Consider the following 18369-nt stretch of genomic DNA (forward strand, 5'->3'; position numbering starts at 1 on the left):
TTAAGTCGTTTTTTGTTGAAATAACAGATTAACCCACACCTGGCAATATTTACATGATTTCTGAAAACAAAAATATGAAATCATAATCCCGTCACACTAACTATTGAGCTTTATAATAAAGACAAGTCGGCTTACTGTTTTTAAATGATAGGTTATGTTGGTTGTTGAGCTGTGGTATACAAGCTGTTGTTGCAAAGTTTAAATTTGATTGGCAGGGTATATGCAGAGTATAAGTTGTAACTTACTGATTTGAACCAAAATGATAAAACAGATAATACATGTCTCAGACGCATTGGTTACAACTGTTCAGTCGTGCTCCCATCAAATGTGAATTTGTGTCCTGTTGAAATTCTTAATTGGATCCTAAATTCAGACTCTGGCATCACTAAAAAAAGACATTTGGTTCACAAATTGCTTTCTGCCTATTGCCCTTTCTGTATCCATGACTAAAGAGCATTCTCCTAGATTATATTGAACTTAAACCTGTGCCTAAAGAAACAGTTCAGGCTATCTGTCTTTACTCACCATCAGAGAGCCTTCATGACTCATCTGGTTCTGGTAGAGTGAGATGGCATTTCCTCTGAGTATTTGCTTCAGTAGATAAGACTGAAGCAAATAGAGGCCTGACTTCAGTGAGCCTTCTCTCTAGATACAGTGATGCATATTTTTACTATGGATTCTCCACATAACACATTCTTTCTGTGGCCAAATCTAATTTATTCTAAGTACGTTGTGTTTTTGAGGTCATTGTTTCTGATTTAGTGAATATTAAGCAAGAGATTTATTATCCAGTCTTTTTAGTCCCGTCCAGAATCACAGTAACAGTGAAATGTCTCACCAGGGAGTTGAACTTTGTTCTCAGGATCCTGCTGGTGGCCCAACCCATTTTCTCTCTGGTCAAGCTCAATGTGAAGTCAGTGGTGTGTGAAATGTAGTGGTGTATCTGTGTGATCCAAGAAAGGAAATCAGTGCTGAATCTACATTGTTACACACACATCCATCCACTGACTCACGTTTCCTGCTCGGTTTCCATTGGTGCAGTGTGAGGGCAAAACTTAGCACTGATTGGTTCCTCCAGACTGACGCTGAGGGCGACACCCACTCCCTCATCAACTGGCCGTCAAGGTAAACCCAGGCTGGTTGTCTCATCTCAATATCACTTACTGTGTTTCCATTCAGCTGGACTTAACCAAAACCCCTCAACCATTACTAGTAGTGCTTCTTAAACTTTTATGGTGATACTCCATTCTCGCTCTATGGATCCTGGGCTGACTGGAAGAGAGAAATGTTTAAGAATCTCTGCTTTCGCTCTTTGGGAGTGAGCTGACATCATTTTCATCTTCACCGCCCCCAGCTCCAGTCCTCTTGGCTTCGAACCATAACTTCATCTCTCATGTACCTGTTGCTGTGCTCGACTTAATCCCCATGTGAAAACAACTGTTTCATTGACCGTTTTTTTATCAAAACTAAGAAATGCCAGATAAAACACAGGTAGTGATGTTGAAATACTGCATATTTATCTACTAGTTATAATCAGTACCTATGCATATAGGAATTGTGCCTACAGTACGCATACTCCACATTTTCCAAATCTGTGCCAATTTATCTATAGGTGTGGTAGGTGCTATCTAAAATAAGACTGGTTATGTTTTCAAAATTTTCTATTTCAGTGCTTGTGTCAAGCAGTGTTGAAAAGCTTATTGTTCGTTATATATATATATATATATATATATATGAATTATGTTAGTAATTGTTCATCACAAACAGGTGTCAATAAGTGTGCTTTGAAATCATAGAAAACAGATGTGACCCCCGGTACAATAGAGAGTGTTGGGTCACTTAACGTGTTATTATGAAGAGACAGAAAAACCCACCCTCCATGCTCAATGTCATTTAATCCATCTGACGCGAAAAAACAATAATACCAGCATTATTCTTAAATACATTGTAGATATTTGGAACGCATGTTTAAATTAGATTTTTAAAAAATCCAGTAGTTAACAAACTAAAGTGCATTCAGATTTTTTCTTAATTTGTGGTGACACCAGCTGTTTAAGCTCTGTTTTTAGAAGACGCAGTGACCCACTCATTGTAATTAATATACAGTGATAAATGAGAGAAAACTAATTTATTTTATATAAGTATACTCTTTCTGCTTGAAATTCACATCTATTTGTGGGAATAATTTATGGGAACAAATTTTTTTACTTTACCTAAATGCTCAGCCTAATGTGTATTGTATCTGCTTCATCCCAAATGTCACGATAACAAATCAAATGCTAAGGTCTTATATTACATGATGAAAATGTTTCATTGTTCAACATATTTTAAAGTAATTTATTTCAGCCTTCTGCTGAGATAAGTATAATTCATATTTTCTGGATCATGGGTCACCAATCTACTCAGTAGTTCTGAACAACACATACTGAAGAACTCATCCAGGTCAGAACCAAGACTAGGTCACATGATCTACTCAGAATTTACAATTTTTCTGTCCAAGATTTGATCTACTGATAGATGAAATCTGATAACATTACTTCTGAACAACTGGACCCAGTGTTTTAGGGTTTGAAGTATCAAAGTATTCCAGTTACAGGTTCACATATCTCCTGTTTGCAGTGTAAACAGGCATATCTAACAGCTAATTTAGCAAGTCAGTTTATCAGGCAAATTTTCAAAAATGTTTCGAAAAGAACTGAAATGTGATTCATGTATGTGTTTCCTTGTGGGAACTGTGGTTCAAAAACTAAGAATGTCATCCCCAATCGATGTAAAAAAAGAAATAACTGTGGTAGGAGCAGGACCTCATATATATCAATAAACTGGAACATAGAGATTTGCATTAGAGCAAAGTTTTTTCTCTGTCATTAAGACTGTCCTTGAGTTCACAGAGAGTGAAACTCACATAAAATTAGGGGCTTTTCTGCCTGCTCTCTTAATCTCAAAATATTTGAAATTTAGCAAGATTGCCTCAACTTTGCAAATAAAGAGAAAATATAACAAACGGTCTGTGCTCTAAAGGGCCAATTCACAATCAACATAATGGCTTACTTTTAGGGATTAGAATACTCATCCAATCTACTACAACATGCTAAACTATTCAGCTGATCAATCTTGTATGAGGTAGCAACCTGAACAAAGGCACATGGCTGTTAACAAAGTTCTGGTTTAGGAATTGTTTGATCAAATTAGGACAAAACATTTATGTCAACCTTATTTGATATTTAACTATTTTTGGTACTTGATTATAAGGATCACACTATAATTTATCAGAAACTATTGGTTTGGCATGTACCCTAATATCAAACAAGAGAAAAACTCATCTCCTCCCCTTATTCTGAAAAGCATTCGCACAAGGATCCTCGAGGGGAGGACGTGATTGTTGTGTTTGTCTGTGTTATTAGACCGATACCTCAGTCGTCTTTATGAGCTTCTGTGAGACCTCTGCTGTGTATTCAATTATTGTAAATGCTAACCAGTCCTTTGTCTCCCTGAAAGAATCCGAGTTAGGGAGCGGCTTGCCAGAGAGGAGGGCCACCAGAGAATCCCAGACATTGGGAATGTTACAGAAGCCCCAGTGTATCGCAGACAGTTCCAACATCAACCCCAGATCTCTACACGCTACCACACAGATCCACCAGGCCTCCAGCAGTCCTACTCCCACCCCCACCATCATCCCCAAGCTCTGCTCACCCGCTCTGCTTCCCAGGGAGGACAGGAAGTTGGCAGTTACCCCAGTTACCTGTCCATGGCCTCTGGTCCCACATCTAGAGCCGGTCAGCCACCACAACAATTTCAGGCGGAAGAGACTGAGGAGTCCGAGGACATGAAGACAGAGGGCCTTCTGAGAAGCAGAAAAGCAGTCCTGCCCTCAGAGATTCGACGCAGGGAAAGGAGTACCGAGGACCCACGAAGAGGAAGAGGGGAAGAGGACCTAGAGATGTCCAGGGTGCAAACCCTTAGCCAGGCGAGGGAGGCTGAGGCAGAGGACGCTGCAAGAGGAGGATCCAGAGACAAACTCAGGTGCGATGAAGCAGAACACACTTCTCATCCACAGTCTGCAGAAGGTGGACCCAGAGAGAGGGAAAATGCCATCTATATTCACAAAGGGCTGGCTGCAACCCACATCCATCCCAGAGCATCACACACTGGCCCAGGAAGCTCCACATCCAGCACAGCCTTGAACTGCTCGTTGTCAGATGCTAGGAATCCTAGGGGGTCCAATCAGAGGAACCTGCAGCATCAGATTCAAGACCACCGAGAGGTCAGGCAGGGTGAGGGTTTCAGCAATGGAGAGAGTCCCCAGGAAACCCGGGTGTCTGTGGCCCAGCTCAGACATTCCTACATGGAGAGCACAACCACTCCTCCAAACCACCGCAGGAACAAGCTGTAGGTGGCAAAGTAAAACACTGCACTGCTGCTACTCACTGGCTGCCTGCTGTGGAGCTTACATTGATGCTTGTTACCTAACATCAGCTGGTTACTGAGCGACTAACAACCAACTAGTCTGGTGTGACGTTAACATCAAAGCACAGTGATTCTGTTGGAATTTCTAATCTTTAGAAATGACATTCATGCATTAATCACCACTAAGAATCCTACAGTATGATGTCTGTTTTTCTACATTGTTGGCGCCACTGTGACTTGTTTGGTTATTACTTTGGGCCAATGAATGTGTGTCTGCTTTAGCTGTTAATAAATCTGCATGGCCTTGCTGACATACTTGATTTAAAAAAACAGGGCTGTGGTTGAATATTCAACACCTCTGCTTTTAAACAGTTCCATTTTTGCTACTCGTCCCTCTCTATCTCTCCCTCACCCCACTGTATTTCTCTTTCTGTTGGGTTTTTTTTGTCTGTTGATCCCTCTCCTTGGGTGGCTCTTCCAGTGAAGTTGAGGGGGACAGAGCACTCGGGGGCCACGAGGCCCCATGGAGAGGGGAAGGGAACAGGGGGCGCAGGCCCCGACAGTATGTCTTTCCTGGGGAGAGTAGAAAGACCTCAGAGAGGTTTAGGACACAGCCCATCACTTCTGCTGAACGCCAGGAGACTGATAGGTATTGAATGCATGGCTGAGAGTGGGAAAAATGCTGGAAGATGTCCCCATGATCATGCATGTTAATGAAATCATGACACAATGTTTTTTTTTAATACTCAGAAATTCTCAGCAAACTTTGGCAAACTGCCTTGATTAATTATCAAGTGTTTGCTGTTCAGTCTACAATCAATATTTCTACAGCTTGCAGTAAGTCCATAATCAGATCAGTACCATGAGCTGGATCATAGTTTACCACAGGCTAGTAGGAATGACACACTCACATATACAAACACAAACACACTTACCGTCCTTGATTTTGTCCCTCACTTTAACAAAATTAGCAAACAGGGAAGCTTAAAGGCCAAAGGTCCTCTGATTGGGTCTTGGCTGTGGTCAGCACATGTGACCAGATTGAGGAGGCATGAATTGGCCTTTGTGGGTAATCGCTCCCTGAGACCATGGAACTGAACAGACTTCTGTAATGCCGTCTAATTCTCCAGCTTAGTCTGCTTTTCTGTTTTTCTCTTTTTCATTTCTTATCCTAACTCACACCGTCACATTTCCAGCATACTAGAAAAGACTACTTTTCACTGTCTCCTCACCTCCTTTACCACTAGCCTTCTATTCTAACTCCTCACCTCCCTCTGAAATGACTCAATTTGTATTGCTGTATGGGTGCTAGTAGCTTTTATTGATTGTCATTTTTTTCTCTGCACTTTTGAAGGTCCTGTGTGAGTTCAGACTTTGCTGCCACTGAAGGTAAGTAGCTTTTCTTTTTAAGTTAGACTTTTAGAATATAACAGTGAATGAATATTTACCAAAAATTGTCTTGAAAAAGTAGACCTTTTTTCTATCAAGATATAGAAACCGTGCTGTTCATCAATAAAGAATAAAACCAATAAACTGCCGCTGCTTTTCAGTTCTGGTAAAATAATTGGTCAAGCACCGCTAGTGTGGCTCTAGAATGTTTTTGATCATTGACGTTGCTTGTTCGGGACATGCAGTTACTTGCTTATGTAGTGGTTCGATTACACATTTACACCTGTAAAAGTGATACAGTTTTGTGTTGTGGCAGTTGAATCAAATGTACATTGTGTTTCAGTGTCATGGTGTTATTTTGAGTCATGTTAATGCTACCAAAATCAAACCATAACACCGCACAGTTTAGATTCTTCGAAGGGTATGAATGTCATCAAAAACTGACTGAAAGACTCTTAATTTGCAGATACGACCATAGCTCTCTGAGTAAATGAAATTACTCAGTGGGGGTTTTTTTTATCTTTGAGTGGCTGAGTGAATGAGATCATGGCAATATAAAAAACCAACAATTAAGTTTATACTTTAGCTGAGGTTCTTTCCATTTCAGTTAAACTTAATCTTAATCACACATGGAGAATTTCAGTGACTATTATCTGTTATACAGTACTCAATAATTTAACTGTGTGACTATGAAAACAACAGGAGTGTGATAATTATCTGCAGCTCCTCAGTTTTAGCGAGCCACAAATGACTAAAGTGTGGCTTCTCAGTGGCTTCATATCACAGCTCCAGTAATAGACAAGGGTGGAGGCCAAACCTCCTTTTTAAGATTTTATTTTTTTAACGAGAAAGCACGACATTTTGAAGTAGGATTTTACAGAGTCATTAATGTAACTCACAGTAGCATAACAGCACAGCAGCTCATCTGCTTTATATAAACACACTCAGCCTGGAACCTTTTTGTCCAGACAAGAATTATATGGAGCAGAGCTCAGCACAGCAGCTTTAGTCAAAGGGAATAGTTTTTTGGTGATGTCATGTGTCTTGCAGAGAGAAAATGTGTGTGTGCAGCCATGCTTCTCACACCTGTCTAGCTTTTCATAGTCTTCTCAGTGACGCCAGCTGCAGGTTTAGTGGTTTATCTTTGCTCCCAGCTATTTAGCCAGATGGTTTTGGTAGTGTGTAACAGTGAAGGGAAATATAATGATGTTTACCAGAGGATTTTTAAATATATTGCAAGTACAATTAGAAAAGAAAATGTCCTTATGTGGAATATTTCTGAGAAAAAACAATTTTGTTGCACTTCATGGTAGTTTTGAAACTCAACAGCACATTTGCTGTGAAAATAGAAAAATAGTTCTTTAAAAGTAATTTACACTGTAAATATGCAGTGATTGATTTTCAGTATTTTAATTTTCTTGGAAAAAAAAACAAAGGTAGAATAGTTCATCTCACAAAGTCACATTATCTTCTTCTGTTTTACAGTGTCTCACTGACATTCTGTATTTAGCAATTATTACTAAAACTACAATGTTAACACAGACTTAAATACTCCTCCATATTTTTATGGTTACATAGCTCTATCAAACACATTTCCTATATTTACTAACTTGGTATTTTTGCTTAAATTTACTGTAGTTTTTTTGGAGATAATTTTTGACTGACTCCATCAGTAGGCCACCACTCGTTGGGGGCATTTACAATATTTCTGACTGTTCTTTTTACAGACACCCCCAGGTTTTATTGTAACAACTCCCCTTTTTGCCTCTCTTGTAGTTGACGAAGAGAAGCTAGATGAACGGGCCAAACTGAGCGTAGCAGCCAAACGCTCTCTCTTCAGAGTGAGTTTCAGCTTCAGTCTTTTGGCCTTCTCGTTTCTTCAGATTACATGCTGGTTCCAAACACCGAGCTCAGAAAATATGCTTCCCATTAAGGAAGCAAACATTGACCCTATCTGATGTTTGTTTTCTGTCCTCTCATTACTTTGAGGATTTGGAGATGAAAATTTAGATTGCTGGCATGGATCAGACTAGAAGGAGCATTCCACCGGAACAAGCATTTTGATGGAGAACACTTCACATCTGTGAAAGTGACACCAAAAATGTTCTGTAGTCTTAGTATCTTGAGCTCATGTCAATAAATAGTTTAATTTCCAAACAGCTTTGGTAATTGATGTGATCTTAATGTAAACAGTCATCTGTTTTTAATCTTTTAATTAAGGTAATTTGTCAACACGGCTTTTCTCTACATAATCTCCTCTTGCAGCCAACTGAATCAAGTCCACTGTCACTTTGAGGGCTAATTTTCTTTTGTTAAAGTTCCTCATATGTTTCAACAGTGTTTCATTACTCCCAGACTGTCCTACAGGGGTTAAGTTGAGGTGCAGTGCTGTGTTGATTTATTTATATACCCTAATATTCCCATTCAGGAGCTGGAGAAGAGCACTGATGGCGGAGCTCCTAAACCCCGGTCCAGGAATGCAGCCGTGGACAGGAGACTGAGACGGACACAAGACCGATCTAGAACTCAGCCAGTCACCACTGAGGAAGTAGTCATTGCAGCCACGTAAGTATTATTTAGTTTACAGCTAAAGTAAGAACTAGTTTGCCGTATTAGTTTTATTTATTGTCTTGTTAGTCAGCTGAATTCTTGTGTGTATGAAGTATATACCTAGAGCAGCACCTTAGTTCCCATGAAAGACAGTTTGCTTTGTGTACAAATTAGGCAAAGATCAAGTGCTTTAAAGAGCCAGTTCTCCACAATTGCAACAAAATCAACTTCTTTTTTTATTGCGGTGTATAGTCATCCATCAGGTAGTGCAGCTTGCTGGTTTTTGTTTATTTGTATTCCATTATTCAATGCTGTGACCACACCAGATGAAATTCCTTACATTTTCATTATACTGGCGGATTTTGTTAACCTTCTGCATATCTAGATACTGGGGGTAAGTGAGACAATATCAAGAACATCAGTAGCAACCATGGTTCCTTTGTCAAGCTGATGGCTAAATTATAATCTTTAGATTGAAAATTTCATTTCTGTGTGTGTCTGATGTCTGAAATGAAGTTTTCCTTCAGACCATCAACCATCTGTCTAAACACTGATGCTTTGAGTATCCCTCCACATGCCTCAACTTTAAGTACCCTTTCTTTTGTTCACTTGTGAGTCATCTGTTTCCTTTCTTCTACCACCTGTATGTGTGTGCGTCTGTGTGTGGGACTTGTCTTTGACCACTGAAGTGTTCCGTCTCACGTGCCACAAACAGTGACCGTTCACACTGCTGTAACTCGTGTCCATAGCCCCAACCTAGTTTGCAGTACTTCCCTGCCATACAGGTATACGGCATGCTTGTGGATACAGATGCTCACTTTGACCTGCAGTGTCTGACTAACATGTTTGATCTGTACAGTGCTGCTGACTCAACACGACAAAATTTCTCTTTAGCGTTGTGCTCTCCCAGTTGGGATTTAACCTATAGGATGCAGTTGATGGTAGTGCAAAGTCCTAATGCACAATGCTTTTTTGAAATTTGGTGCCCTCCTGTGTGATGACAGAAAACTACACGATTGAATTATTGAATGGCACAGAAGTCGAAAGGTGTTTTATTTAATATGCTTTTGTTTGGTGGGAATGACTCACCCTGCATGTGTAGCAAACCTTTCTAACAATATGTTTTTTTACTGTATTTGTTAGATGCACACAGACCTACAAGGAAGCATGCCACTTGCTGGCTTGTAAGAGCTCCTTCCATGCTAACCAGAATTCACCCTTTCTCCTACGTCTTTGGTTTTTGGGTGTCATCCTCCCCTCAGCCTGCAGGCATCCTCACAACAGAACACTGCTGCCCGGGAGCAGGTACGGGAGGCCCGTCCAACACCGGATACCCAGGAGGTCCAGGGCTCCAGGCAGGTGTTGGCAATGGCGGAAAAAGTTGAGAAGCAGAGTCAGGGTCAAGAGGAACCTGACCTCTGTACCCTCAGCCTGGCAGAAAAGATGGCACTCTTCAACCGGCTGGCTCAGCCTCCTACCAGGGTCACTCGCACAAGAGGCGACACACGGCAACGCAGGGCCAACGCTCGCTACCAGACACAGCCCATTACACTGGGAGATATGGAACAGGTAGGGGAGGAGAAGGATCATTTTCTGTTGGAAAATTTCTGTGTTTCCACCTGTAGGTCTGTTGTCCACAAAAAAGAATCAAAACTTCAGAAAAAATCTGACTGTGTACCTTCATAGCTATGATCATGAGTTTATGTACTTCATTTACAAGGTTTACAAAAATATCCCCTCAGCACTTCATACACCTGAAAATATACTGTTTAAAGAAAATATTGGTTCAAGAATTGTCAAATTATGTTAAATTGATGGAGCAGTAAAAGAGAAATAAAAAGTGAGTAATTAATTTAAAAGGAATCAATTAAATTTTTTAAATAAGAAAAAAAGTAAAATTCAAGCAGCACTTCAAATTAATATTGAAGAGGATTAATCCTAACACAGTCTTTTAACTGTAGATGGAGGGAGAAGATCTGACAGTGAAGGCTCAACTGTTCCACTGTCTGAGAGCACCAATACAAAAAGCTCAGTCATCTTATGACGAAAAACATAGAGTGAAATGATCTTAATGGGGAAGTGAACTGAAATTAAGAAAGACCAGCACAAAGAGGTTATGTGCAATCTTCTTTGTGACAGTGAGGATTCTAAGTGCTGTAAAGAGATGGAGGTATGGAAGGTTGACTCCCACAGATAAATTTATTCTATCACATACCAAATGTGGGGAAACACTGTAATAAAGTATATGTACTTTATTACATATCACATGTTATGACATGATATTCTAAATATATATTATGTATAATAATTAGCTGAAGAGGTTTTGGTAGTTGGGGTAAAACCTGCTTCTGCTATTAAAATAGAAAATACATGAAATAAGTGTTGTAGCATGTGCGTGTTTCTGCTCCAGGAGCTCTCAGACATAGACATCAGGGATGAACAGGATCTGTGTGACAGCCCAGTAGAACTCCTGCAAGTAAGGCTCCTCTGAATCGCCACCATGCATTTTGCCTGTGACACTGGAAGCAGACACAGCTAGACTACTCTTCTGAGAAATGACCATACATTTCTGTGAACACATGCTGTGTGGCATCCCGTTAATGGCTCATCTCCATGTTGGTGTGATTTCATTATGAATGTACATTGCATGGCCCAGCTTCCGATAAAGGTCCGACTCGGTGGTTATCATCCCCACTATTTCAATAAAAAGGCTGTGATGTGTGAACGGATGATGCTATCAGCCATAATAAGGCCGAGGAGAGGAGAGCAGAAGCAGCTCAACTCCTGCTCATCACTACACGGACCAAGAGCAGCTATTTGTCATCAGCTCGTTAGAAACTGGCAGCAGGGAGAGAACACGAGAGAAATTTGAAGCAAAATGAAAAAGAAGTTAAAGGATTTTATTTAGAAAAAGTATTTTGCACAAGTTTTTTTTCCAACAGTTTTGCCTTTCCATGGATGTTTACTGCTGCTTCTCATTTGTTACTCAACAAAAATGCCAGGTTAGTTCAATTGTTTTTTTGTCAAGTAACAATTATAAGCGCTGGAAAGTGTGTCTTCTGGCTGCAGCTGGGTACATTGTGCGTAGGAGGACAGCTGGCATGGCTTTGTGATGTGGGCTGCAACTGACCGGCAAGATAGGCTGCCCTTTGATGCTCAGGAAGGGCAGTGAGTCAGGCAGGCTGTGATGAGTCTGCACTTTGCCCTAGCTATTTCTAAAGCTCTGTTGCAAACTGACCCACTTCTTTGTTTATCTGCATCTCTTTTTACCTCCGGCTACATAGCTTCAAAATGGTGCAGGCTCTTATTTTGGACCCCTTTCCTCTTCATCATCCTCATCTACCCTCAAAGCAGGAGGCACCGTCTCCACTGACCATGCTGGAGACATCCACATCACCAGAGCACACGTGGAGTCAATCCCTCCCAGCTCTGACAGGTCTTTGCCTCCTCGCCACACAGACAGTCTGGCCTGGAGGTCCCAGGACACCTCGGACCACCACAGGTACCAAGTCTTGTCCCAAGGAGAAGACAGAGCTGATCTGGGAGGGGGAAGAGGAGGCTGCCCTCTCCAGAGGGAGTGGTCAGGCAGGTTGCTCTGCCCCATCCTCAGACTGGAAGAGAGAGGAGGGGAGCTGAGGAGGTGGGGGGGCAGCAACAGGGACTGTCTAGAGGGAGGGAAGAGGCAGCAGTGCAGAGCTCAGAGAGCCACATGCTGCTGGAGAGGCAGGAGCAGAGGGCGTATCTGAAGGAGGAAGGATTCTACTCAGACATCCAGAGGAGCAGGACCGTCACTGGAGGTAAGAACAGCAGAGAGGAACTCAAAAGTATCTGTTTGATCTTGAGCTTTTTATTGTCTGCTTTCTTTTTTTAAATCGTAGACCTGCTTCTGCATTGCTGAGATTAGTGCTGTTTTTCTGTTCTTTTTGTCTGTTTTTACTTGTTCACAGTGCACTGAGTTTATACCATCAACCTTTGCAAAAACTGATAGTTTATTCAAAATATTACACATTGACACCAAGAAACCTGTGCAGTCAGTGTTGAAATTTTGTGTCAGTTTGCAGTTGGATATTATTATGAAAAATATTTTGTTGAGTATTAAATTTGTTTTAGTGAAAAATACGATAGAAATTGTACTGGATAGGTGAATGAAGAAGGCGATGATTTTATAAAAGTGCAAGAGTATTTTTTTCTGTGTGCTAAGTAGAAAATGTTAGCATTCTATCATGCTAAACTAAAATGGTTCTGTCCGTCTGTATATACATGCATACAGTCCTGGAGAAAAAAAATTAGACCAACCTTGTTTTCTTCAGGTTCTTCTTCATTTCAATGTACCGCTCAAGGTGTATTACCCAAAGAATACAAATGAACATGACAAAAAATGCAGCTGATTCCATCATACTTTATGTCCTATTTGACATACTTAAGCTTAATTGTATTTCCAGAGTATATGAGGCCATTTTATGTTGTAAGCAGCACTGCACATGCAAAGGCCTAGAGTGGTTTCCTGCTTACATTCAAGCCGTAGCACAACTTAGAAGTTGTCTGCTCTCACATAATGCCAAAAACAAAAGAATTATATGAAGCCACAAAAGCAGCTGTCTTGACATTGCAGGAAATTGGCATCAGTGAGAGATAGGTAGCCAAAAAACTGAAGATCTCCAAGACAGCCGTTCATTACATCAAGAAAAAACAACTCCAACATGGTTCTACCAAATTGCTAGCTGATCGCGGCAGGAAGCGTCTTTCTACCCACCTGAGGATGTAACTCATCAGTTCCTGTGTCAGGAGTCATCATCAGACATCCAGGGACCTTAAAATTGAGTGGACACTGTGGAAAAATGGGACTTGTTCGACAGGGACAGTTGGAAAGTGACTTGTTGAAGCTGGTCTGAAGTCACACAGGGCAGGACATGGCCCTTCATCAAGGAAAGGCAGAGGAAAGCCCGGTTACTCTTTACTGGGATCACAAGAATTGGACTGTTGATGATTGGGCTAAGGTTCTCTTCAGGGATGAATCCAATTTTCACTTGATGCTCACTCCAGCCAACTTACTGGTTAGGAGGAAGCCTGGAGAAGCTACAAACCAGACTGTCTGCCCCTACAGTAAACATGGGGGTGGATCAGTGACCATCTGGGGTTGTTTCAGTCTGGGTGGAACAGGGACAATGAACCAGGTCATGTTTGGGGCTACTCTATAAAACAGTCTTTTTCCATCAGCTGGAAAACTCTTTCCTGCCTCCAATAACTGGATTTTCCAACAAGACAATGTCCGTTGCCACAAGGCAGAGCCAGTTAAAGCCTGGATGGAGAACCAGAACATTGGAACCATGCCTTGGCCTGCTCAATCACCAGATCTAAATCCAATTGAAAACCTGTGGAATATCATCAATTGCAAAATGGGTACCACAAGCCCAAAAACAAAGTAAATTTCTTTGAGTCTATGCAACAGGAATGGGCTGACAGCAGAGCAATATCAGAAGCTGGTGGAGAGCATGCCAAGACACATGGCTGCAGTCATCAGAAACAATGCTTATGGCTCAGTACTAACTCCTGTGTGGATCATGTGACTAAAACAGGCAGAAAAGAAAACATGGAATCCTAAAAGCTGTTTTTGGCAGTATAATGCCATAGCTATCGATGGAAGAAGTGAAATGATTTTGGTTATTATCAAGAAAACCATGGAAAATGTCTGATATCAGCTCTTAATGAAACTCTTAAGAGCTATTTTTGTTGTTATCATTATATTTGTCCAAAGAAATGTACCTTTAGTTGTAGCATGCATGAAAAGGAACAAGAAATGTATGAAAGTAAGAGTGGTCTAATCAGTTTTTTCGTGATTGTATATCCATGTGCTGTGCTAATGTTAGCTTGTCAACCAGGTAAATTATTATTGTTAACATGGTAAACAATAGTTTTACACCTGCGTAACATATCCTGTTGGCATTGTCATAACGTTGTCATGTTAGCATACAGAGTCAGGTTTTTGGCACATTTTTGGCTCATCTCCATGTTGGTGTGACACAAGGTTTGTGAAATGTAATTCTAAGACTGTTTTTTTATTTATGTTGTTTTAACTGTATGCTAACCTTAATCAACAAGGTTAACATGCAAACATGCTAAACTAAGAAGGTGAAATTAGTAAACATTATCCATGAAACATCACCATGTTAGCATTGTGATTATGAATATGTTGGTATTCTAATGTTATCACACAAGAATAGTGCAATATTTTTTTCTGCTTTAGTCACAATATGCAACACTGCTGATTCATTTGAGGATTTACCAGCATTTCTTCTGTTCTTGCTGAAAAGAAGATTGAAATGGACTTTAAATATTCAAAGAGCAAATTGTACAACTACATAGATACCATTGTCTGTCTGTCAACCATTTCTTTTCCAACCACATTTCCTGTGTTTGTGTGTGCGAATTGTAAAATGTTACGTTCAGATTATGATTTGAGGTTTCCTTTATGTCTGAACAACAGTAGCGCTGACCCAAAGAGTTTGATTCTCTGCATCAGTGTACAGAACATCAAAATCAGTCTGATGGACAAAGTAGGTTTTTGTAGTTGTAAACAGGGAAACAAAGTAGTTCTTTGACAAGAAAACTCCTGTGCTTATACACCATGGGTTATTTGATTACGGCTGTGGAAGAGACATTTAAAACCATGAAAAACATCTGTGCTGCTTTTCTCAGGAGAATGAAAGCCTCTTGGTAAGCATGAAAGATGTTCGCTCCCACACTGATTTGTGCTGCTGAGTCTGCACTGTGAGAGCAATTACTGTACTTTATGCAAAGCTCTGTAGTCATGGAATGTCTGCAGTATTGTGCTATTTAGAAGGAAACTGAATAAATTAATTTTCCCAAAGCAGACAAGAAAATGAAGTTCATTTGCAAAAGCAGGTAACTCCATTTTCGGAAAACTCATTTTTTTATTGTTTACTTGAGATAATAATAATAATAATAATAATAATAATAACACTAATAATTTATTTTTTCTCTGTCATGTATTTTTCTACTGAGTCAAATCCACTCAACTTCAGTTTGATATTATCTCAAGTAAACAATAAAAAAAAGTTTTCTGAAAATTTATCAAAACAGAGTTATCTGTTTTTGCAAATGAACTCTTCAAATCTGCTACAGAAGCCTTGTTATCATGTATGTACTTGATGTCAAGTTATGGATTTTACTGAGTCTGTGTGTGCTTGTCTGCTCACGCTCACAGAGCCAGTAGAGTCTGCGTTAACATACAGAGGAGCAGCTGGTTCACCCGGGAGTGTTTGTCAACCTCCAGTGGGGGACACATATACAACTGGCAGTGGACTCGCAGACGGCCTGATTCAGCTTGAGCAGGGGGATGAGCTGAGTGACATGATGTCGACCCGACAAATGTCCATCAAAGAGAGGTGAGCTTCATGATGTGACAGGCTGTTGATTTTGGGGATGTAGTTTATATCCAAGATGCTTTTTACGGTGTCACAGAGTGAGTTAGTGGGATATTGTTTATCTTTTTTTAGCCACTGTTGTTGCACTGCTGATAGGCTTGATGGGATGAAGAGTGGAATATTAACAGAAGCAATATGTTGGATGTTAACTAAACAGATTAGATATTTTTTTTTCATATTTAAGCTCTTGAATGTAACTAAGCTTGATGTGGCATTTATCATAACAAAGCATGCTTTCTGCTGGAGTAAAACACATCACCGCTGATTCAGAATAAGTCTACATCTGTTGATGTAAATCTCATGAAATGACCAAAACAAAAACAGTCTTGTTAATTTCCAGTTTCTTCATCCTGACTGTGGCACTCAACCACAGGTTGCTACTGCAGATGTAAATAAGATGCCCTTCAAGCTATCCATAGTTGTTATAATAATGAATTCCTTTTCAGATTCACTTATTCATCAGGTATTTTTTATAAAAAGCTCAGTGTCAGATTCCAAACAACTCGTTACATAAGTCCAGTTATGTCACATTGTGTTAACTGGCCTAGTCTGCTGGTTTGACTGCTACACACAGGACAACACACTCGCTCTCTAAATTGATTGATGACATAATGAGTTTCATGGAGACTGCTGTTAAAGGTTGCATGTGTTGTGAGCTCCACACTCCTGATTTCTGTCACATCTCACACACTCTTTGCATTGCTCCCACTTTCAAAGCATTTTACTGGTGGCAGCATCCGTATCCCAGATACAGCTGGCGACATGTATTGAGTGTAACTTTCATCCTGTTTTGGGGGTAGTTGTAGAGTCCCATAGGACAGAACAGGACGTGTCCTCAATGGGTGACAGAGGGGGGGGTTGTGAGAGGGGCAAGGGGCACTGCCAACACCCTGACCCCTCCCCTATGGGCCTGTCTGCTCCCAGCTCAGAGATGAGAGCTCAATAATAGAACCTCTGTTGCTGTTCACTTTATTGTTCATGATTTTGTAATCGTTCTGTGCATTTTATGTAATCCCAAAGTTCAAGTACTGATATGCTTGTTTTACCCACTGGCCTTACTGTTCTGACTATTAAAATGAAATTTAGGTCAAATAAATCCGAACACCTTTTCTGTTACTTTAATTTCTTGTTTAAAGTGAACCCTGTTAAATATTCTCTCAACTCCTGTTACACGGACTGACTTCTCTAAGTGACGTTTATGTCTAACTGTACTGGTCATTGCTGTGTTTGTCCCTGATCTAGAACTGTGTGCTGTTTTCAACTGTGGCTGGCAAATGACACGTTGGTTGTTTCTCATTAGTGTCTGCTACCTTTTTTGGCATAAATGCAAGTACAAGGCATGTGGGAATTGTTTCTGCTGGCACAAGTTCTGTGACAATTTAAGTTAAAAGTAAGGTTGAAGTTTTACTGATTACCTTCAGTAATCTTGTGCAGAGTCTGTCTGTCTGTACATTTCAGTATCTGTGTTGGATGCCAGTATGGATTCTGTATGTGTAAGTCAGGTTCCTCATTTGTCACTGCCTTAAAGTCCTATTTAACACAGACTATAGCTATAGACTGCAAAGGTATATTTAGGGAAATACACTGATGTGCTTTTTGCCAAAAGATAGCAAGAACACAACGAGTCTGTAGTCGCTGCTTACCTGGCAGCCTCACAATAGTAGCATGATTCCAAAAATTACAATTCTGAAACTTGATTTCTGGTATGGAAACAGTAAATATTCCCACTAGATATGGAAACATTCACACTTTATTAGTGCTATGTAGCCAGAGTGACATTACTAAACATGTTTTTGTTAAGGTTTGCTGTGCACCTCTTCCTGTCTGACACACGTCAAGTTGTAGGTTTTGAATGTTTGCTGTCGTTGCAAAAACTCAACAAAATCATAAATTTTGAGGATTTTTTCATACCTTATACACTTTTTGGTTTAAAGTGATGTTCAGTCTTGTCTAACGTCACCTCTGATGCTTCCTCGCTCTGTCCCCCTCAGAGTCGCCCTACTAAAGAAGAGCGGCGAGGAGGACTGGAAGAACAGGATCAATAAGAAGCAGGATGTGGTGAAGGTTGCCGTGGGTGAGCAGCATGCTCAGCTCTGGGAGGTGGAGCAGAGCTTCAAGAAGAAGGTAACCACCTGACGTGAACATATATCTCTACTGTCATGTCTTTCGCACACTTCTGACTGTATGCTGTGTTCACGTCATGTTAAAGGGGTAGTAGCATCCCATTTGAATGACTCTCTCCTTATGAAAGGCATCAAATCTGTGATTCAAATTACATTTGTTACACCTTCAAAACAAATTCAAATACCCATGAGACTAGAGAGCAGAACTAATACAGTGATGGCAACATACCAACAAAACTACAGTGAATTGATTTGTTCCACGTCGCCACATTACAACAATGAGCATTTCCTGGATCTGGCTCTGAAACCAGACTGTTTGTTAACAAAGTTTTGAAGATGTTGTTGCTCTTCTAGAGTCAAACAAATATCAGTGACCACCATAAATAGTCACTTTTGCAGATAAGTCTTGTAAACGCACATGGAAACAATTTTGGATATCTCTAAACAGAGAGGCT

At 40.4% G+C, this 18369-nt stretch overlaps 1 protein-coding gene across 1 annotated transcript in view; it reads left to right on the forward strand.

Annotated features, from left to right (window-relative positions):
* The window catches only part of svila (supervillin a), a 70704-nt gene that overhangs the window by 21100 nt on the left and 31235 nt on the right, over positions 1-18369 (forward strand). The window contains 11 exon segments of the mRNA XM_051940797.1: positions 1042-1125; positions 3499-4389; positions 5762-5796; positions 7573-7637; positions 8225-8361; positions 9609-9915; positions 10757-10822; positions 11631-11889; positions 11892-12143; positions 15572-15752; positions 17783-17915. Of these exon segments, the coding sequence (XP_051796757.1) occupies positions 1042-1125; positions 3499-4389; positions 5762-5796; positions 7573-7637; positions 8225-8361; positions 9609-9915; positions 10757-10822; positions 11631-11889; positions 11892-12143; positions 15572-15752; positions 17783-17915 (2410 nt within the window).

The sequence above is a fragment of the Acanthochromis polyacanthus genome, chromosome 20 (assembly GCF_021347895.1).
Source record: "Acanthochromis polyacanthus isolate Apoly-LR-REF ecotype Palm Island chromosome 20, KAUST_Apoly_ChrSc, whole genome shotgun sequence".
NCBI lineage: Eukaryota > Metazoa > Chordata > Actinopteri > Pomacentridae > Acanthochromis > Acanthochromis polyacanthus.